The sequence below is a fragment of the Micromesistius poutassou genome (genome assembly GCF_964030765.1).
Source record: "Micromesistius poutassou genome assembly, chromosome: 16".
Taxonomy (NCBI): domain Eukaryota; kingdom Metazoa; phylum Chordata; class Actinopteri; order Gadiformes; family Gadidae; genus Micromesistius; species Micromesistius poutassou.
Genome location: NC_140286.1, coordinates 8,059,459 through 8,081,589, shown reverse-complemented (window position 1 = coordinate 8,081,589; position 22,131 = coordinate 8,059,459). Strand labels below are relative to the sequence as shown.

Below are 22,131 nucleotides of genomic sequence, written 5' to 3'. Positions count from 1 at the left end.
CGAGCAGGTAAAAGGAGGCATAGGGAATAGACGAAAGAGGGAATCGGAAGATTGGAATAAATTAAGCGTACTCGTGTTCAAATACGTGAACATCTAACTGATAATTTTACCAGCCTATCAGTGAGTTTTTTAAAGAGCAAATAAACACAATGATTCACATGGGTTGTCACTTTATTCTTCACAGTATTAATCTGTCGGCAACAATAAGCTTCTAAAGCCTGGGATCATATGAAAATACTTTTGAGAAGAGCATGATTTCCTTCTAGTATTAACCGGGTTCAATCACAAGAGATTAACGAATAGTAATTGTGATTACCGCAAACGTGATTGCTTTGATAAGCCAATGTCTAATGCCGGGAGAATCCCACTAGCATACTTCATGAAGATCAGTAATAATACAAATAATATAAGACAATAAGAGCTGAAAAATACAGTATGTTTGCAAAATGTTACATTATATACATAAAGTAGGCTTTGCCTGAGCTTTACATATCACAGATACAATAGAATACCACAGTAATTTCGCAATAGTCATAATTACTAGGAACGATTGACTTTCACAATCAAACTTGCAACTGAATCTATGAAAGAGAAAACAAAAATCAGCATTAATGCTTCGACTAATCCGTTTATATACGTACGTACATTTTATCATTACAAGACATGCTTCAGCATTCCATTAAGTTGAATCCACATTTCAGATGTGAGCTGTTTTTTGTTAAGACTGATGTAACAGAGAAAAGTTAATTTGTCTCATGATTGCATTGAAGGAATAACAAGAAATATATATTAACGGAAGGTGATGGTAAAAAAAAAAGACAAAAAAAACAGATGCCCAAGCAGTTTTACCTGACTCAATTATTGAACCTTTTTTTTTATATACATGTAGCAGTGAGGCGTACACTTTTGTCATGTAAGGGTGATGTCATGTCATGTAAGTTTATTTTCCTTTGCAGTTCCAACAACCAATGAAATACAATAACTACAATATATTTATAGATACATTTATATATTAATAAAAAAGCCAGTTAATTAAAATCAATGCAGTTGAAAAAACAAACAAAAACAAAAAATTCTTCCATCACACCCAGAGCACTATTTAAATATATAATACACAGATCAACAGTAAAGTCATCATTTATCACAGAGCTTTTGAGTGGCCCTTAGTGGTTGTCATGGGAAACTTGTCCAGTCATGGCATAATGATCAAGTTTCAAGTGTCTCATATGGGGAAAATTGAGAAAGGGTTAAAGAAAATACATTGTCTGCTTGTTTAAATTCTTCAAGCCCTGTTGACAAAGCAACACATTAGGATCTCCCTTACCTTCTCATATCATCATTCTATGCCCTATCTTTCTGCACTGAAAGAGAAGGACAGAAAAGAAGATAGAGGGAGGTTTGTTTTACACAAGAGATACTCAAAATGTTGAGCCAAAAGGTAATTTCCTGTTGGCTTTGCAATATCACCCTAATCTTTTACTCATATGGTTCCAAGGAGGCATTGAATGCATTCAGGGCCCCACCAGCAGTCTGAGTGAGGCTGCTGACCACAGCAACGAGACACGTAAGGCGGCTCAAAGCCACTGACGTGGTAAAACACCATGTGACCTGTGATCCTACCACCACCCTCCCCTCCTTCCTCTCACATGTTGGCCTCTCTCCTGTCTTTGCTCGGCGAGGGCTTGGACGGCTCCTTGCCAGGTTTGCCGTTGGCGGGCACGGCGGTGGCCGGGTCAGCGGCGGCGGGGGCTGTGCCGGCAGCGGCAGTGAAGCGTTTGGTGGGCTCCTCACCGCGGGCCTCGGGGCTGGGCGGAGCCGCCGGCGCCAGCTCGACCGTGGGCGGAGCGCTCTGCTCCTGCTGCAGCTTGTGGCTCTGGAGGAGGCGCAGCTGGACACGCAGCTCCAGGATGGCCTCCTGCTCCTCATGGATGGCCTGGTTCAGGTGGGTGTTTTTGTTCTGGGGAGGAGAGAGAGAGAGACACACACACACACACACACACAAGACCCTCAAAGCGTCATGTGAATGGAGTTCATGCTATTTCCATCTGTCCGAGTGAGAATAACAGATGCAAATTATATATCTTTAAATAAATAAAATCCATTTTGGAATAAAACTCACTACTAAAATATAAACAGCAGACAGAACTATTGCTGTGATTGCGATGATGAGCATGATGCGCATGATGAGCAAATCAGAAACCACCAATGAATAACTTTAAGCGCTTAGCACAAAACCCTCTCTCCACACACACACACACACCTCCAGTTCCTCATTTTGCTTCTGCAGGTCTTCCAGAATGAGCTGCAGCTCCTCCTCGTCTTCACTCTCACTCTCGCTGTCCGAGGAGTACTCCTCTGTCTCGCTGCGTCCCTGCTGGCGGCTGGAGACAGGGTGCCACGCAGGGCTTTAGAAGTGCACAGCCCCCCTCAAGGGTTCTGTCAGCACCTCCAAAGCCCAAGTCACACGGCCAGGTGGGGACAAAGTAGAGGAGTTCCGTACAAAGCCCGCAAACAAATACTAGCCGCTACGTTTGTGCTGGGTGTGCTTTGCTTCTTTAAAACAATACAATTCTATTATTTTTTTTCTGGTGTTCATGGCACACTGTAGAATGAGGTCAATGATGATGATTCACTTTTGTCATAATCCAAAGAAGTACATCAACGTCCATTGATTCAACATGATTGTGTTTCACTCGATGGCATTGCCGCACTGGCATGTGGTCTTTGTGCTGTCAAATAACGACACAGTGGCTTTTCCCCTGAAAGGACAAATTTCCAGGCCGGCCTGGTACTGTAAAATAATTTTTTTGAACACAGTGGAAACTTCTAAGTGAAGGAAACTTGAATGTATAATACATTATACATCATGCTTTAAAGTGTTCTTATGTGTAACATGCATAGGTAATATTTGAGCATTGTAAAAGACAAAGATCGGAAAATTGCAGAAGAAGGAAGAGTTATGAAAATAAACAACCCCTCTGCTCCCTCCCTCTGTTTAGTCCTGCACCATTAAGATGGTAATGCCGTGTGCACAAATGGGATTAACCGGAAAGATTGATTCCCTGAAACATTTGACCTACTCCTACTCCTCTATCTATAAAAACCCCAACATCATCCATGATAAAAATAGATCTAAATGAGGTAACGGTACCTCTGTATGTCGGCTATCTCGGCCCTCAGCCTCTCGATCTCCTCCTTCTCGGTGGCGATCTGTCTACGCAGCTGCTGCTCCAGGGACAGGAGCTCCTCCTGCTCCGTCAGGATCTCGTTCTCCTGGGGAACACACAACCATGGAGACAACAGGACGGAATGAGATCCAGATACTGGACGGAGGAGTACAGATATTGACAGTGTCGTCGGGTGTCACTCTTGACATCTCTAATGGGATAGAAAAAAACACTTGTGTCAATAATAATGTTAAAATGATTTAGAAACTGCTGGCATGTGTTTAGAACTATTCTGTGAAGCTAACCGATTAGTTCTGTTACTCTAAAGCAGGGGTGGGGAACCTTTTTGACAACAAGGGCCGTATCAATTTTTGTAACTTGTTTAGGGGGCCGCACTTTTTTTAGGCCTATAAAAATAACTCCCTCACCACATAACTTCCATGCACAATGTTTTCTCTCTCTGATTTTGGTCTGGTGAAAGCTGATTGTTAGGCACCCAAACTTTTATTTTGTCCTTGCATAACTGCCCCTGCAATTCACTTAGCATGTTTAGTACTGTAATGACGGTAAGGTTGGTCTTTTTAATTACAGCGAGCGATTCTCCACACACAAGGCAAACTGGCCTGCCCTTCACTTCAACAAAGAAGTAATCATCAGTCCATTTTTCTAGGAAAACACGACATTCATAATCAACCTTTCATTTCTTGGCGGATGGCATGCTAGCCATCAATAGTTAGATTTAGAAATGACACTGCGACTTGTTTAGGCTACCCCAATGTGACCCTCAACATTCCAAAGTAAACAAAAAGGAAATTAACCTTTTTCTCCTTAATTAATTTCATTCAAAAGTTGTCACTTATGCTTGTATAACTATATTTTAGGCTAGGCTATGCTATATGCTTTGTTAATTTTATTTAATAAAAAAAAAAAAAAAAAAAATATATATATATATATATATATATTATTTTTTTTGTTGCCTTTGCCTTTGCCTCCGCAGGCCAGATGAAAGGCTTTGGGGGGCAGTACGTTCCCCACCCCTGCTCTAAAGGATGCCATCATTAACTGTGGCTTGCGCAGAGGACAATTCTTGGCCACTGATATCAGAAGAAATATGTATATTGCTAAGAAGAGACACGATATGACACATCCTGGGCGGTCCATTACCAGTTACATTTTGCCCATAAAGGAATGTGAATCCTTACCTGTGCAAGAAGGATATTGATGACCTCCTCCTCGTTCTCGTTCATTTCCTCCTTAGAAACGTCCTCTTTCGATAGACTGGCTATCTCCTGGGCTATCTTGCTCTCACACTCCTAAGGTACAACCACGTTAAGGAACCAGTAAATATCGGTTTTGTGCATAGCTTATCCATGATTTTGTCACAGTGCTATTAGACATTTAATTCACAAGCTTTGACAACTTCAGTGCCGTATCATCAGAAAATCCACCAAAGAAAATTAAGAGAAGATGACTACCTTTGGAAAATCCCACTTTATAACATAACAGCACTTATTACACGGCTCTTCTCAATGCTGTGGAACACTCCGTTCACTTGCATGGGCCTTCCTGACTTCCGGTGGTCAGTTATTTTTCGTTAATGACCATTGCTAAGCATATAATGACCGCTGTCAAGGAAAGTGAATTTTTGGCCATCTTTCGGATCATGCTAAGCAACGTCAACGTCTTTGGCGGACTATTTCTCTGCTGATCAACACTACGACGAATAAATTGTAAAAAGACACACCGTGTGAAGTTATTTTTTAATTTTGGCAAGTAGCCTTGTAATAAGTGGGATAATGTATAGAACGTTGCCGGTCATTAGCGAAAATAAGCCGGTTCGCCCTGTGGGGGCTTATTTTCCTGATAATGACCGGCGTTCTATACATTATCCCTTACATATTAACCACATGGAAGAATGCTTTGTGCAGAATGACATGACGATGAATGATGATAGCTAACACAGACAACACAGTGGTGTAATTTGCGTTAGACGGACCCATCCTGTCCAGTACTCACCTGCCGCTTGGCTTCTCTCAGTTTGCGCTTGAGGGCCGTCAGGATGCGCTGGACCTCCCAGAGCCGCTCCTCCTTAGACAGGTCCTTCACGCCGGCCTGCAGTTCCCTGTGCAGGCAGTTCAGTAGGAACTCCTGACCACACACAAATACATACATTACATTGTCAATACATTGTCTGTTGACAGTAGGATTACAAGTGAGTGTGTGTGCATATGTGTGAGTGTGTGAGTGTGAGTATGTGAGTGTGTGTGTGATAGGACAAATTATACATCATTTTCAATTCACTTCCAGCACTCTGTGAACCTAATCAGGAGTGGCAGATGTCTCTACGATGGACAAGTCTTTCCAGTTATCATGAGCGCAAATGTTTGTTTTGGCAGCAGACACGTGAAAAGGGGAAAGGGTCGCTTGGCGTATCCTCTAACAGAAAATGCTTAAACAAATATGGCTGCTATACGCACCACACCACCAATGACCACTGATGCCCTTTTCAAGATCCTATTGAGGGTCAGTGTGGTGCGTGGACTCACCTGTCTTCGGATCTCCTCTTTGATGCTCTCCTGGGTCTCGGGCAGCGCCGGCATGGTGGCCATGTTGGACCAGCGCAGCGGCCGTACCACGGGCCTCAGGACCACGTCTCCAAACAGCTCCCTCACGTGGGTGAAGAATATGTACAGCACTCTGTTCCCGATCTGAACAGGAACAGGAGAACAGCTCCAATCAGGCCCAATATCTAGTCCAGCCTAGTCTCCAGCCAGGCCTAGTCTCCAGCCAAGCCTAGTCTCCAGCCAGGCCTAGTCTCCAGCCAGGCCTAGTCTCCAGCCAGGCCTAGTCTCCAGCCAGGCCTAGTCTCCAGCCATTGAGTCAGTATTGGTGTTTTACAATCCATACAGATTGTTTGATACCAAGTAAAAACTCCTTATATTATCCTTAAAATTAAGTAAGCAAAGAAAGAGCAGTTATTCTGTGATACATTACATTATCCCTCTCCGTTTTACCTGGACGGTGGGGTTGAGCACGATGGAGATGTTCTGGATGTTCATCTTGGTGTCGGCCTCGCGGGCGATGACGTGGTCCATGTGCGTGACCAGCCAGGCCAGGAGCAGCCTGCTGCCCGGCGGCGCCTCCGTCAGCAGCCTCTGGATCTCCGCCACCTTCTCCGCCTCTGTCGGCCGGCCGCAGGCGTCCTCAAAGCGCTGCGCCAGCTCACGGCCCAGCAGGTTGTCGGGCAGCTCACGCAGGTACTGCTTCAGCAGGCTGGCCACCGTGTGGGGGTCGTACTCCTCCAGGCAGGGGCACTCCTCGCGGTCGTAGGCCGCCTTCAGCTCGTCCACCTTGGACTTCATACCTGGCGAAAGGGGGGAAAGGGGAGGTGGTGGTGGATGAGTCAGGGTACGATCTGGGATCTGGGACATGGGATTCCTCTGTTAGGAAGAGAGTAGCCAATAGAGATCCCCATAGCTATCAGTATCACACCACGGTAAAACATGATCATGATTAAGGGAAAAACTCAACATTCTGCAACGTTCAGTAAAAGTATGGAGATGGTACTTGGGATTTGACACTAATTATACACAGTGACAAAGCTGTTCTGGTGCATCCCTACAATCAACCGAACAGACCCAGATATTAACTATTGACATACACACACTTTCTAGCATAAATACAGTCTCTGTTTGCCACTGCAAATCATCAATCATGAGCAGAACAAAGTGGTTTCCATACCAGACACTCGGTAGATGCCCTCACACTTCATGCCGTAGCTCTCGATGTAGTCCACACACTCTCTGAAGACGGCAGGCAGCTGGATGCAGTCGTACAGGGCCGTCCTCTTGACGGCCTCGGCCAGGGGGGCCCCAAAGATAGGCCTGAAGGCGGGGGCCTCCACAGGCACCGGCGCCGGCTCTGCCTCGACCGGCTTCTTCTTCTTCTTCTTCTCTTTCCACTGCTTGACCACGTCGGCGGCAGTCAGGTCCTTGGACTTCTTGTCCTTCTCCTTCTCCTTCTCCTTCTCCTTGTCTTTGTCCTTCTCCTTCTCCTTGGGCTCCTTGGGGCCCTTCTCCTTCACCTTGAAGTCCTTCTCCTTCTTCTTGGAGAAGCTGGGCTTCTTGAACACGTGGATGCCCTTGGAGCGCTTCATCTTGGAGGGGCTCTCGGCCTCGTCCGCCGAGCTGTCCTCCTGGAAGGCGGCGTAGCCCTCGGCTGGAGGCAGGGAAGAAGCGGCGGAACAAAAAGGTCAGGAAAACGCATATATACACACCGTTCGTGCTGAATCGGATCTCCCTCTTACATCTGCGTCGGAGGCGCCTGAGTAGAAGGATCGGAAAATAAAACAGGAAAGTAGGTTGGTTGTGAGAACAGGGACTTTGAGGAGAAAAAAATAAGAGGTCAGTTACTGAATTAGCATCATAGCTCCCAATGCACCCGGCAGGCTCCTCTCGCTGAACCGGTTGACTGTTGGAACATCATCCTCCTATCGCAGCAGCTACCATTAGTCAGACTTCATTAGTGCCCTTTTTTATTAGGTCGGTACCACCCTTATAATCACTAGTCTATTTTTTTATGAATAAAAAAAAAAAAAAAAGGAGGTACTTGCTATGATCAGGTGACTGAGATACACCTATGATGGACTCTGGGTGTGCCCTGAACTAGCTCTCCAACAGTGACCTGCTTGGAGGGCTAAATATAGGCATGGAAAGTAAACTCACCAAGATATCAACAGAATATGCATACAATTTGATTATATAGGATAGGAATTTAGCATTTATAATGGAAACAAAACTTACATTTTTTCAGAAACAAAATCAATACTTTCATATAACAATGACATCAGTGGCTAATGAAAGTATACACGTTTGGCAGAGTAGGCCATGGCAAAACAGGTCATCCAAATAAATATGGTGGACATTATTTACCTTTAATTAATCCTCAAAAAGAAAAACTAAATGAGTCAGGTTAAACTCTAAATGGACATGCTAACATGTTAATGTTAACATAGTCAACACTTACTTGGTTAGCAACATTAAGAACGTTGGGTAGAAAAGGGAAGGTAGGTTTGATTGGTAAGAGTTGAATTGGTTTCAGAATGCAACTCACAATAATGAGTCAATTAGTAATGTCAGGATTAGAAGATACAACTATATGTGTATATTATATATATATATATATATATATATATATATATATATATGTGTAATGGGTTTGGTCTAATTAGACGCTTTTGCACTTCTTGCCATCCCTGAAAGGAGGGATCCCTCCTATGTTTTCCCTCTCAAGGAATACACAGGCGGAGCCCTGGGCTAGGGTTTGAGAGCTTAAAGTGAGGCAGTGACGCCCTTCGAGTCCACTGCAATAAGCAATCTACTGAAAAGCCTGACTTTCAACGACAGTGGGAAAGTCAGTCTTACTTTTCTTCTCCTTCTTCTTGAACTTGTTCTTCTTCTTGCCATGCTCCTTGTCGTCCTCCGACAGGTAGGGGTCTGCCGGCTCGTAGTGGTGGTGGTGGTGGTGGTGACCGTCGTGCGGCGGCGAGGGCTCACCCGTGCGGTACAGCCCGGGGAACTTGGTGGGGCTGACCTCCTCGGAGCTGGGGGTGCGGGCGGCACCCCCTGGGTGCTCCGCCCGTCGCTGCTCCGAGGGGCTGCCACTGGGGGGCAGGAAGCACTCTGTCATGGCTGCTCTGCCCTGCTCAGGCCTCTGGCGGCAGGGGGCATTACATCACACCTGCCGGGAACAACACACACAACGCTTACATTTTGTATATGGCCGATATCTGCTCTACAATAGAATCAGTAGGTGATCCAGGACTATATCAGGATGGACTGCAGTCACATTAAATGAGCATTAAGGCAAGGCAAGGCAGAAAGAGCCTGAAAAAGGCTTTCTGCATAAAGAGTAATTTATGATTGCTTAATGCTCAATGAAAGTTGTTGGCTAGGTCACAGCAATAACACTTGTACTGTTGCATCTTACTGACAATATACTATATCTCGACAAAGAATCAATAATGTCGGAAAAATGTAAATCAAATTGATTCTAGATGTATAATTATGTATAATAATTCCTACGAATCCTACCAATATCAAGCCAATAAAGATATCAATAACTTTCTCAAAAATATTCTGCTTTGGGCATTATGAAACAAACAAAGTTCTGTATTGTGAGTTGCAAATATAGTGCACAACTTAAACATGTTGTTATTGCATAGTTATGCAAGTAAATGGAATTGGTATTCATTGCCATCTATCACCTATCGATACATTGCTAAAAGTTGCCTTTAGCTGAATCTATGGTAGAATGAAAGAATGAACGCAACAGCTGCAGAAGTAAAATATACCCACCAGATGGGGCTATGATTTAGAACAAATATGATGGCAATCTTTTAACAGGCTATAAAAACAATCAGCAATGTCAGCAAAAAAAGAAATGCTCCGTATTGCTTAGGAAACAGCTTAGCCTGGATCAATATGGTTTAACCCATTCCAGCCACCTAAAACTAATGAGCTAGCAAATGTATAACATAAGAGGATGAATGACGTAAACATGGTATTATCATGTTAATCTAAACTACTGATGGTCGTCAATAGTATGTAGTATTTAATAGTAAATGTAAATACATTTTTTAGAGATCACAGACGTACAGTAATACAAATGCCAAATTATGTTAGAGAAATGGTTTAGCCGTTAAGCGAACATCGTTACAACCTTTGAATGTTCTGAAGCTACAAGCCAAGATAATGCAAAACCGCCTACAACTGTGAAACATGCCATTTTTCATGTGCATGTACAGAAAAGTAAAACCATGAGTTCACCAAGAGATGAACACAAGCTGCTGTCAGCATGTTTAGCTGACTACCCCTGACTACCTCTGTTCAGTCAAGCTCGTTGAAAACATGTCGTAGGCCAGAATTAAGGCAAGTGGCTGGACAATACAGGCGTCTACTATTTAAGTTATATCATTCAATTTAATCAATGCACTGTGCACTTGTGATCTAAAATGAACAGGCCCATATGCTAACAACTTGGCTAGATAGCTACGTAGCTAAGCTAGCTGATTCGCTAGCCCAACAGTCCAATTTAGCCACCTATTTTTTAAAAGCAACCCTAATATAAAATGAGTAAGTATTACATGTACTGCAGTATAGTTTGTAACTGATATCGTGGTGCCAGACACTCAAACGATAAAAGCGAGTAACTTTACCAACTAGTAGTCCGTTCGGTCAATTTCACAGTAGTGCTTCCGGCTTTCCATATACTAAATAAACCCTTCTGAGTCTGCGCAACGGCTCAGCATGGTAGGAAATGTAGTTCAATGAATACACGTAAACTACAAACATATTTGATGGTGCAGCTATGCCAATACAGTTAAAGATAAAAAAAAACATGATCTACAGCAATCATAATACTAACTCATCCATCTGGAAACCATAAAGAGTGTTTAGGTTGTTGTCATATTGTATTTGACAAGTTATTTTCCATAACCTAAACTTAAAGTGTACAAAATGTAGTTGGAAGAAATATACATTTTCATGTCAATTGAGCGTAACCACCTGTCATTCTTAATCACACATCCCCAACCCTGTGGTGATATTCAAAAGATTGATGATCGTCACCATGGCACATGGAACGCATTAGTTCCATGCTATATTTGGTGCTCCTCTCTCCCACATAACCCACAGCTGTGCTGGCAAAAGAAAACAAGGTCCCGATTCAATATCATTAAAGAAAGACAAACAAGGGCTCTTTGTGCCTTTAACACATTTGCTCCTTGCTAACTACTGTTGCCTGCCAAGTGGGAACAGAATCAGCGATAGTGCCTTTGAAATGCATTTTGGCATGACAAAGGAAGGTTGTGTAGCAGTAAAAGATTGGCATCAGTGAGCTGCCTCTCTCGGGACAGACAGGGAGCAGTGAACACCTGTGGACGAGAATGGTATAATAACAACTTTGTTTCCCCAGGAAATGATGCGTTTCCTGGCCAGCATAACGCTTAACTAGGACTAAAGAATGAGAGAAGGGTGACGCAGGAGAAAGACAAACACTGATCAGCCATGCCATACGTCTCCTAACGCTCATCCAACAAATCAATGTTTCAAATCACACACAGTAAACACATCCACATGTCAGTCACCAAATCTTGTTTTATTTGGCATCCCATAGGACATTTAGCGGATCGTTGTTGTAAAAATACATTATTCATATACACCTCTAGTAAAAAAAAAAGAAAAAAAAAGAAAAGAAAAACAGATCTAAAAATATACAGTGAAACGTAACGGCGAGATACAAAACATAAGGAAGAGCAAATTGGGGAAGGAGGGGATATTTTACAAGGATATTTTAAAACGTTAACACACACCAGTCATAGCTTCTTTTTTTTCTATGCCTTCAGTCCACATGTATAGGTACACACATTAGGTACCCCACATCCCATGCACCCACGCCTCAGAACAAACAGTTCATGCACTTCACAGCCTTGCTGCCGTAGTCCACACACTCGGGTCCGATGCACTGGCAGCACGCGTTGTGGAACCACCGGTACTTGGATCCTCCCATGGACTCGCAGTAGAGTTTACACTGGCGGATGGACACGCAGTCGTCAAAGTACACCACCGTGCACATGTTGTCTGCGACGGAAGACACACAAGACGGGGACACATGAGTCGCACGTCGCCTTTCAGCCATGACATGACTTCAGCTTCCGGGAATGTGTAGGGGTTTATGCGACGATAAACCGACGCCATGTTGTTTTATAACGCGCGTAACGACAGAGGGGCGGCCACATGGTTTTAGGTGCGCTTAATGAGCACTGCGGGAAATGCTCATGCTCATGAGTGTGTCTTTTTATAGCTAATAAGCATGGGGTCGGAGGAGCCAGGACAACTCGAGAGGAAAATAAAAACCGACCAACACCACCGCACTAAGGTTTCCAACTTTCAGTTAAAAGTGGAAAGTAAATTGATTAAAATTGTGTAAAAATAGAAACAGAAAAAGACAAGTTTTCTGTTAAGCTATGCAATCATCTTTTTTTACTGCTGTGTTTGTGTGTCTGTTTGTCCCTGAATTACCTTGTGTGTCATAGCTGGCGTGAATGCTGTTTCCGGGGAGGGAGACGTTCTGGTGCTGGTCTTCCAGCGTCTCCAAGAAGGACACCAGGTTCTCATGGTGAGACAGCTCCTCCGCCACGGGGAAGGACACCACCATCATGTTGATGGGCGCTTCGCCCTCCGTCAGGGCACGGAACAGCGAGGGGATGGGTCGGTGGAGCTCCTCCACGGTGCTCTTGGAGGTGGCCGGGGAGTCGCTGTAGTTCTTGGGATTACACATGCCTGGTACAGAAAACAAGACTGCCACGTGAACAAGCAGAAGGAAACAACATTTTACATCAAAATGGTGGATACGAAAGTGTGATTGTGTCGGTCATGAGTATCATTTGTACTAGCTTTCGAAAAAAACGAATGAACTTTAACCATCAGTTTACACCCTGTGTCCCTGCTTAGTGTCTTTTGAAGACTACATTTCACTTTTAAGCACAGTAGCAAATCACTTGGCAAACTCCCCACACTCACATATATGACTTTCCTAACCCCATTTGAATGAGTTAAAGTGAATTTGAGCTCATGGGTGAATCATTCAATGGGGAACCAAGACGAACGCAGGAATTGGATTACACACCAGCGGTAAAAAGCAAAAGCCCAAACAGCTGTTTTAGATGAAGCATACACGAAGCCTCCCTCCATCCCCTCCCTGCTGTCCTCCCTTTCCTCTAAAAACACAAACTGTCCTCTCCCCCCTATGCTCGTCTACCGGTCTGCCCCTGTTAGGTATAACCACTCACAGACACACACTTCAAAAGCCAAGCGCTTGGCACAGACAACATGTTTAGAATGGAAAATTTACTTAAAATGGACATGAAGCTCGCACGGTGAAAACAATCTCATTAATGAGAACGATCGACTTGCCCGCAGCTGAGGCCTGTCTTCAGCTGTGTTAACAGAGGAAAAGGTCTGTCCAATAGGAAAACTCCTCGGCAAGAAAACATCTGTACACCAGCAGTGAGCTGCGCGCTAACGGTGTCATGTGCTTTTATTTGACGCAGACCACATGAAAGAATCTGATCTAAGCCCCGCTTGTCAACATGCACCATAATATCTGCCAATCAGAGGCGATCTGAAGGCCCGTGGGCTTGAAGGGCAGTTCAGATGGAGACACAAAGGAGTAATTATTATAATGCTTTTCTGCTCCAAAAAACGGCTGGTGTTTTGTTCACTCGCTTGTTTATACACCCCCAACTGCGTGTACCGGCAAAGAGCATGAGGTCAAAGTTCACGGGGAAAGGGGTTGACCTTACTTTTCTGGGCTCTGCTTCTTTAGATCTACCCGAGTCTCCGAGAGACTTCCTGACTGTTTGGGTGGGTGCTACGGAGTTGGGACTAACCTTATTCAATTTCCTGTGGTCTAATAACATGATAATTAACCTGGCCTCTAAAGTATCTGGAAAGCAGTTTGGGTTTATTACACGGCAACAAAGAAAGGAGACTCCTTACGATGGTTTTCCCATCACTTTCCTGGTCTTGAGGATTTAATTCTCAATAAGAGCAAACGTTTTATATTAAACAAGTTATAATAGACCACTCTGGAATACTACTTCAATATTACTATAAATACTATAAATGCTTTTCATAGAAAACTTAAAAGGAATTTCAAAGTATGTAACCCGTCCACAACACCTATTTTAAGAGGGCAGAGACCTGGCAGATAATTACAGAAGCGAAATGTCACAGGTTTCATCCAAGACAAACCCAAAGAGTTAAACAGCAATGCACTAATCTTCTACCTGCTCAGTCTAGTTGTTAAAATCAAAACCACATCAGCCACATCTTCCAAGAAGTCTTTGTTATATCTCTTTATAATTTCTATAAATGTGATATGATGATATGCTAACTAAGAGCTGTGTTTGAGAGACAATCAACACGATAACATTTAGTTATCCACCGGCATTACCTCAGCCAGCTATGGCATCGACTTGATTGAAGTTACCATAATACCTGTATTAGGTGATGGTGATAACACGGTTAAGACATGAGGGGATACTCACCAACACAGTCGCAGCACTCCTCCCATAGGGTTCCCAGACACAGCATACATTCTTTGCAGCAGGAGCAGTTTCCATCGGTTGGACGGCACTGGCACAGCTCCTGTATCACACACACACACACACACACACACACACACACACACACACACACACACACACACACACACACACACACACACACACACACACACACACACACACACACACACACACACACACACACACACGAGAAACCACATCAGCCATTACCCCATAACATATATAATAAAACAACATCTTAAGGAGCTTGCCACATAAGGACACGGGACAGGGTGCTTTTTCCACTTGTGTGTTCGTAGAGCTGAAAAGGTCAACGGTTCTGTCATACTAAGAATTGCCGTATGAAAACAAGGAGCAGCTGTGGTCTTTCGTGAGAGTGGTTTCAGACATTTCAAGTGACGTTATGGAAACAGGGATACGGATTAAGTAGCAGGATTGAGTCAACATTATTTTCAAAACTGATTTGTGTGTGTGCGCGCGTCTGTGTGCGCGTTGCATTTTTGGTGTTTCAGCAAGAAACAAATAATGCAATTTATAGGATAAACATTACAAGGCAGGATGTATGTGAACGGGAACTTTTGTGGGATTTAAACACATAATTTACACTATCCAAACTATGGGAACCCATTGTGAAAACAAAAGCACCTGTTTGGCTTTTAATAACAGATACGGATACACAAAGACGATAGACTTATATGGAAATATTTTTTCTGCTGCAGGTAATAGCAGGAGTCAGCACAGGATCACAGATAACATGCCATTAGTACGTCAACAGCAAGGGCCCAATAACATGTTATGGCTTCCAACGCAGTTGTCAACATACCTGACCCTAGCACTTTTTAGACACATGAAATGGCATACAGGGTATCTATGAGCATCCCCATTTTCAAAAGGAAGAGGAGTGCATAAAACTGTTGTGAAACTGTGTCATTTAAAAAAAAAATCTGATTTGGACAGGACCGTTGCTGTATTGAGATGTTCTTGGTAGGTTGGAACCTGACCCGGTAAACGATCACCCACAATTATTTTCGGGGCGCCTTTTCTCTTGTTACAACCTTCAGGGTAAATAGGTGCAGAGGTACGACACTGCATCATTACTTTTTCCATTGCAACCTTTAGTGACTTCATCACGTCATCAGCTTTATTGGCCAAGTGGGTGTACCCACATAACCAAATGTTTCTCCTGGCTCTCAAGGCACTCACAGAGAATAGACCTACAGCAAAACATGAGTACAAAGCTAAAAGGTTAACATTGAACTACTATGTACAAATATAAATATAGAGAACATATATTTAAAAAGTACAATGAAGTTTGTTGCAATGGTGCAGAGTGCATGAAGAATGATGAATATATATTGGATGATTAACAGGTAACCTTATAAACATGAGGTAGGTCTTTGCACGTATACAACAAACGGTATGAGTGAAATTTCATTGGACAAGATCATTTGGCAGTTAATTTCCCTTCAAAAAAACACACCCTACCAGATGAAGACACCACTCCATTTTAAACGTGTTCATATTGCAATCCAACATGTTTATTCCTTTTTATTTATGCAGGTCTGAGTGAGCCCCAGAGGCTGAGGGTCAGGCACTACTGGACCCTGGCTTCAGGCGTTTGATGTCTGAAAGAGCCATGCTTGATGCAACCTCTTACAGCCCAGCCGTAAACAAGGGATACCGCAGACATGCAGCATTTATTTACTGTAGCCAAGTGTGAACAAAACAAGAACATTACACATCTTCAACTGTTTCCCAACCTGGGTATACAGGATTTTTAATGGAATAGCTTTTATGCTCAGCTTTAAATCCACCAAATCTTGAACAAAAGAGCCTTTCTGGAGACGCAGCTCGGGTGAATATCAAAGAAGACTACCAGGGAGAAATCAAAGGAGAAAACAGACATTCCTTTACCAAACTGAATCCAGGTCTCCCTTTGTTGGGGGCAAAGAGAGTGGAAGGGCCTGCTGTGGAGTTGCTAATTCACTCTCTCACACACACACACACACACACACACACACACACACACAGGCACACACACACACTCAGGCACACACACACACTCCCTCACAGGCACACACACACACACACACACACAGAACAGGGAGCACATTCCACAAAGTCAAGGTCACTACAACAAGAGAGAGAGAGTAGAGAAGGAGCTGGAAGGAGAGTGAGAGGAGGGGGGTGGGGGGGGGGGGGGGGGAGAAGGTGGGGGTGAAAACACCTGGCGAACAGAGAGAACATGGCTGCAGTGCTTCCCACACATTTTTGATTCCCTCCACTGCCTGCCCTGTTCGGAATGTTTTGTTTCCAACATTGTCTTTGCTCTACTCAGCCTCTCTTCTCCTCTGCATTCTCCCAAAGCCTTTCCTAAACATAAACAGTGTCTGGGGCATGATAAAAGACTGGGGCCGTGACTCAGCGCCGACTGATTGCACACAACCACACACACAGTTCACTTAAATCCCAAGCCTCTCCCTCTCTCCGCCTCCGGCCAGTGTTTAAGAGGTAATCCAATGAGCGGCCGTTATGACCGCCTCAAGGTGGAAAATTACACCATTAGAAAATCTCACTGCAGTTGCCCAAGAGAGAGGGGGAAAACCATTCTCGTCAATAGACCCAAGTACCAAGGGGTGAAATAGGGGACTATATTATACCCACATCAATTTTGATTATGCTTTATGGGTCACGGAAGTGTAATTATAGTCAAAAATGCACAAACTAATCCCCAGCCACATTGAGGTCTCAAAACGGCCCCCCTAAACAGGACGACTGTGAGGCCCACCAAGCAGCGTAGTGCAAACACCTCCGGCAGCCGTCCTCTCCCCAGCAGCGAACAGAGATGGATGAGGTTTCACTGGAGAACCACAAGAGACTCAGCACTCTCACACTCAACAAGTGGGGGCTCTCCGAAATGGAAATCGCAGCAATCAGTCATGGCTGCATGTATACGTCAGGGGTGTGTGTGTGTGTGTGTGTGTGTGTGTGTGTGTGTGTGTGTGTGTGTGTGTGTGTGTGTGTGTGTGTGTGTGTGTGTGTGTGTGTGTGTGTGTGTGTGTGTGTGTGTGTGTGTTGGGGGATGGGGGATTGTCTGGAGAGGGAGACGTGTGCTGCCTTGTCCCACAGAGCACTGGTGCTGGTGGTGGTGTGTAACTTGGAAAGTGCAGCCCCACCCAGCTTAAGAGGCCGGGCCTGGACAAATACGTCTGGGCTTGAGGCTAGCCTGGCTGCCCAACCACTAAAGCTAGCTTACTGCTTTGTCACACACACACACACACACACACACACACACACACACACACACACACACACACACACACACACACACACACACACACACACACACACACACACACACACACACACCTCGCTATGACCCTGTCCTGGCCCACCCCCCCCCTCCCTCCACCCCGGGGATTTGGGGAATCCAGACAAATGAGTTAAGGTGGCAGCCGAGCGCATGCAGCGAGGCCCCGGGGACAACGCGTCCTACTAATCACCGGCAGCGCCCAGCGACGGCCACGGGGCCGCGGGGCCCCGGCGGTGGAGCCTCTCCCCTCTCTGACAGCTAACGAGCCGGTGCCGCTGAGGTCAGACTCTTGGCACGGTTCCATCCGAAAAATTAGGAACTAGAAGGAGGAAAATACACAGGCACACAGACATACTGACACACACACACACACACACACACCAATGGGGGACCGGATGGTGTGTGCCATGAGTATGAAGAATGAATTTATTGCACTAATAAATGGTTCGAGTGTAGCTGTGTGAAAAGGCTGGAGCCTCAAAGTCAACCGAAAGTCAGCAAAGATTAAATTAGGACAGAAGACTGAAGAATACATGCAATCTGGTTTGTGAAATTGCAATGACCTTATATATATATATATATATATATATATATACTGTATGTATAAAAAAAAGGTTTATTATTCCCAGGAAATTGCACCATATTTCAAACATTTATTTGACCTAAAATAGAGCTCTCCCGGTCAAATGAAGCTCTTCCCTACACCCCCCTAGATGTATAAATAACTCTACATTTGGAGGAGCCAGTTTATTTAGAGACCACATCCAAATTCAGCTATCATAACATCTCAGAGAGCCAGTAGGGTTAGAGCAAGTCGGGCCTAAATGGACACAGGGTACATAAAGACCTGCCATAATGACCGAGGCCTGGCAGCTCAGCTAATACAAGGTCAAACACACACACACACACACACACACACACACACACACACACACACACACACACACACACACACACACACACACACACACACACACACACACACACACACACACACACACACACACACACACACACACACAGAAATTGGAGGTGAAGTTGACGGGATGCAGACGTAAATGCCAGCACTCTGTAATAAGCCTAAACTTGAACCAGTGATGCCATTTTCCTACTGCATTTCTCTACTGCAGTTAAACAGCAGGGGGCCATCGCTCCTCTGGCCCCTCAAGCTGAATTGACAGTTCTGCGGTTCCCAGGTGCACGATGATTTGGAAAAGCAATATAACCATGTGATAAATATCATAATCCTTCAAAATGCACTGATGAAAAGTGGTTGGTGAAAATTCAGTGTTTTGATTTTTTTCCCCTGTGCCTTCAGTTTATTCCCAGCTCTGGCTGTCGGAAACAAAGCATAACACTGCGCATGTTCGACCAATCAGTGACTGCTTGCAGCAAACCGCCACAGAGAAGGGCTACGTGTTGGTAAACTATGGGAGGACTGCACGTCTTTGTGTATGTAAACTTTTTTTTCCACACACACCACAGTCGAGTTAGAAATTGGTAAAAAGACTGCAAAACTGAGCAAAATATCTTCCCTTATTCCCCTTATCAAAACAAAGCATCTGCATTCTTCAACCCCAATTATTTTTTATTGAGAATTTAACTTTGTTCCCGGGTCTCAAACTTGGACTCTCTTGTACTCATTGCTCCTGGACTCCCTCCCTCTACTGACTACTGTTGAGCTGCTGATTCACTTTGATCGTTTCCCCTCACGCTGAAAAAAACACAGTAGTGATGGAAACCACAACGTTCCTGGAGATGGTCAGGATTTTACTAATAAGAATACGACCCACGGATTAATGTGACCGGGGTACTAAAAAGTGTTTGGTTCCTGATCTATATACAGACCGAGACCAAGGCCGGTGGTTCTGCCTGGAGCAGGACCCGTCCTCAGGGTCCTGCTATGTCTTTATATACGAGGATTAACATTAACAAGTTTAACTAATGCACCTTGGACAAATCTCTGACCTATGATCCAAATCTCTGACCTATGATCCTATCACCCATAGTCCAATGGGCAATTGAGGTATCTTGTTGTCGAAATCGTGTCGTCCATAACTTATCATAGTCTTCAACTTTTTGTCCTAATCATCTCATTATCTAAATCATCTTGTTGTTTAAATTATCTTAATGTCTAAACTATCTTGTTATCTGAATCATCTTATTGTCTTATTTGTATTTATTTCTACTGCAATCTAAACCCTGGAGATATTAAATATTTACTACTTCTAGATAAATACTTTGATAAATGTATTCTGCAATGGAATCTGACTTGCGGATAGATGAAACCATGAGCATCAGACGATTGACTGAGTGTCCCAAGTCCTACAAATAACGCTGGCGGAAGGAAGGAAGTATGACAACGGAGACTGCGCGTTTGGCCAAGTTCAATACTATGAAAGTAGAAAACTGAGAGCTGAAAAAGAAAGTGACCCACCGCTCCCTTCAACGCACAGTAATTCTCAGTGACGTAATGAAAGAAAGGCTGTTCAACAAATCCTACCCCTGTCTCTCATGTCGATGGAAATGAGGGATTGAATAGTTCTAAGTATAGCTTTAAATACTACTGCTGTGAAATTGCATCACTGCTCATCTGCAGGAAAAGGTTGATCAAAAATGACGAGTCAAGGCAAGCCTAGCCCTTCCTGGTATACCAAAGAAATAACAAGGGTATCCGTTTTGATTGGTTAACTCATCATTATAAGTTGACATTATACATTAGAATTAGTTAATGTGTTGTTTGTTAAGGAATTGATACATAACCTGACAATGAAAGTGTACCAACATTTTACATTCATAGGCAGCTGTAATCTGTACTGTAGATGGAATTTACTTTATGAATGGAAACTAAGGTTGTGAACAAAAATGTTACTTTTAAATCCCCTACTCTTGTGTATGTGTGATTGGGTATATAGGCTATGTGTGAGCGTGTGCATGAGATGATAGTTGTGCTAATCCGGCACTCAACACAATCCAACGTTTGCTAACACAAAGCCAATAACACTAAACTTTACTAGACCCTAACCCATACACAACAACAAACAAAAACACACAAGACCCTCACCTGGATCAAGCACTTGCTGACATCGCTGGCACACAGGGCCTTGTTGCAGCCACTGGCCGGGGCGGGCAGGGAGGCCAGGAGGCAGAGGAGCACAGCCAGCGCGGCCGGGAGGAGGAGCTGCGTGCTGGGCCTCATCTCCAAGGCTACTGGGACACAGCACAGGGGCTTCTGGTGCACACCTAAAGGGAGATGGAGGGAGAGAGAGAGATGAAGCAAAGACCATGGTATTGGGTGGTGGTCGAGGTGGTTGTGTGTGTGGTGGGAGGTCAAAGGGCTGTTCCGTCGTTTGGATTTAAATAAACAATATCCGTCATCAGTGGAATTCCAGACACGGGTTTGTTGAGTAAATCTTCTCTGAATGATATATTGTCTGACGTGGAGAGGTTACAACTTGCACACATGGGGAGCATGGGGGCATGACACATAGGCTAACATCATCAGAGTTGATGGAAATGTTGTAAATACAAGCTCTCATGCAGTCATGCGTTTCCCTGTCCCGTCCTAGCTGTAGGAAGTTGCATTCTTCTTGAAGTTATCTGCAGCATCTTCTCGAGGCAGAGCTTGTCATGCAATTTAAGTGGCGTTCTCATCTTGCTATTTATAATTTCCTTTCATTTGATTGTTGTTTTTAATAGTAGTTTAATTTAATTTCGAACCAATTATTATTTTTAAAAGGCAACCGTTCTAGTGTGGTCGTCAAGCTTTTACCGCACGGTATATTTACCTTTACCTATTTGCTTTTGTTCTCACATGGACTAAAGACGTTGTATTTGACAGATATAACATATCTAACGCTGATCATAAAAATCTGGCATCTTGGTAAACAGAGAGCGATGGAGTGAAACAGTCCCGGGATCTGCACTCATCACGCTCACCCACTTGTTGCACATTGCTAAACATCACGCAGAGAAAACATGTGAGCAACATTAGCTCCCCGACCAGGAGACGCAGTTGGTGGACTCCGTTGCCTCTCAGGACTACTTCTTCCAAACTGGGCTCTTATCGGATTTCTCTCGCACGCACGACAGTCTCGCGAGCAGATGCAAAAGAAAACACAATGTAAATAAAAAAAACTTACCACAACAAAGCGATGATGGGCTTGAAAAAAACTTCCTCGGGAAACGATCTCTCCTTTACCCCCCTTTGAACTTCTCCACTTTCCAGTATGGAGTGATGCCGCTGCAGTGTCCACTGTCCAGAGGGCGTCAGTCTCTCCGCAGCACAAAGCAACAGGCAGTCGGGCGCCTTAAAGGCGAACGGTCCATTTTCACTTCCAACAACTACGTAAAAGAAGGACACTGGCGCTGCTTCCAACACCGACACAGACGCGTCTCGCTTCGAGATAACTAGTGAAGAGCGATAGTGGAAGATGAAAGATTTCCACTCACCATAAATACCAGCACATGCCGAGAGGATGTTGCTTCCGCCGCGTAAACGT

At 44.2% G+C, this 22,131-nt stretch overlaps 2 protein-coding genes across 2 annotated transcripts; both read right to left on the bottom strand.

Annotated features, from left to right (window-relative positions):
- Positions 1-925: 925 nt before the first annotated feature.
- ralbp1 (ralA binding protein 1) lies at positions 926-10,442 on the bottom strand. The gene is made up of 10 exons (XM_084481023.1): positions 10,384-10,442; positions 8,591-8,906; positions 6,909-7,385; positions 6,182-6,531; positions 5,714-5,875; positions 5,184-5,315; positions 4,370-4,480; positions 3,152-3,273; positions 2,261-2,381; positions 926-1,957 (listed from the first exon to the last, which is right to left on the bottom strand). The coding sequence occupies exons 2-10, from the start codon at positions 8,853-8,855 to the stop codon at positions 1,643-1,645; spliced, it is 2,055 nt and encodes a 684-aa protein (XP_084337149.1). The 5' UTR covers positions 8,856-8,906; positions 10,384-10,442; the 3' UTR covers positions 926-1,642.
- A 972-nt stretch (positions 10,443-11,414) lies between these two features.
- Positions 11,415-21,907, bottom strand: twsg1a (twisted gastrulation BMP signaling modulator 1a). Its single transcript, XM_084480908.1, has 5 exons — positions 21,772-21,907; positions 20,694-20,872; positions 14,278-14,377; positions 12,248-12,508; positions 11,415-11,806 (listed from the first exon to the last, which is right to left on the bottom strand). Exons 2-5 carry the CDS (start codon positions 20,826-20,828, stop codon positions 11,625-11,627), a joined length of 678 nt encoding a protein of 225 aa, XP_084337034.1. The 5' UTR covers positions 20,829-20,872; positions 21,772-21,907; the 3' UTR covers positions 11,415-11,624.
- Positions 21,908-22,131: the final 224 nt, after the last annotated feature.

Bases quoted from the DNA above. Each gene is read 5' to 3' on its own strand.
- twsg1a (XM_084480908.1), bottom strand. From the start codon at position 20,828: ATGAGGCCCAGCACGCAGCTCCTCCTCCCGGCCGCGCTGGCTGTGCTC. The intron at 12,509-14,277 runs GTGAGTATCCCC...TTTCTGTACCAG, and splicing joins GGAGTGCTGCGACTGTGTTG to GCATGTGTAATCCCAAGAAC. The intron at 11,807-12,247 runs GTAATTCAGGGA...CTTCCGTCGCAG, and splicing joins CGCCAGCTATGACACACAAG to ACAACATGTGCACGGTGGTG.
- ralbp1 (XM_084481023.1), bottom strand. From the start codon at position 8,855: ATGACAGAGTGCTTCCTGCCCCCCAGTGGCAGCCCCTCGGAGCAGCGA. The intron at 6,532-6,908 runs GTATGGAAACCA...CCCTTTCGCCAG, and splicing joins GGGCATCTACCGAGTGTCTG to GTATGAAGTCCAAGGTGGAC. The intron at 2,382-3,151 runs GTACCGTTACCT...CCCTGTCTCCAG, and splicing joins GAGATAGCCGACATACAGAG to CCGCCAGCAGGGACGCAGCG.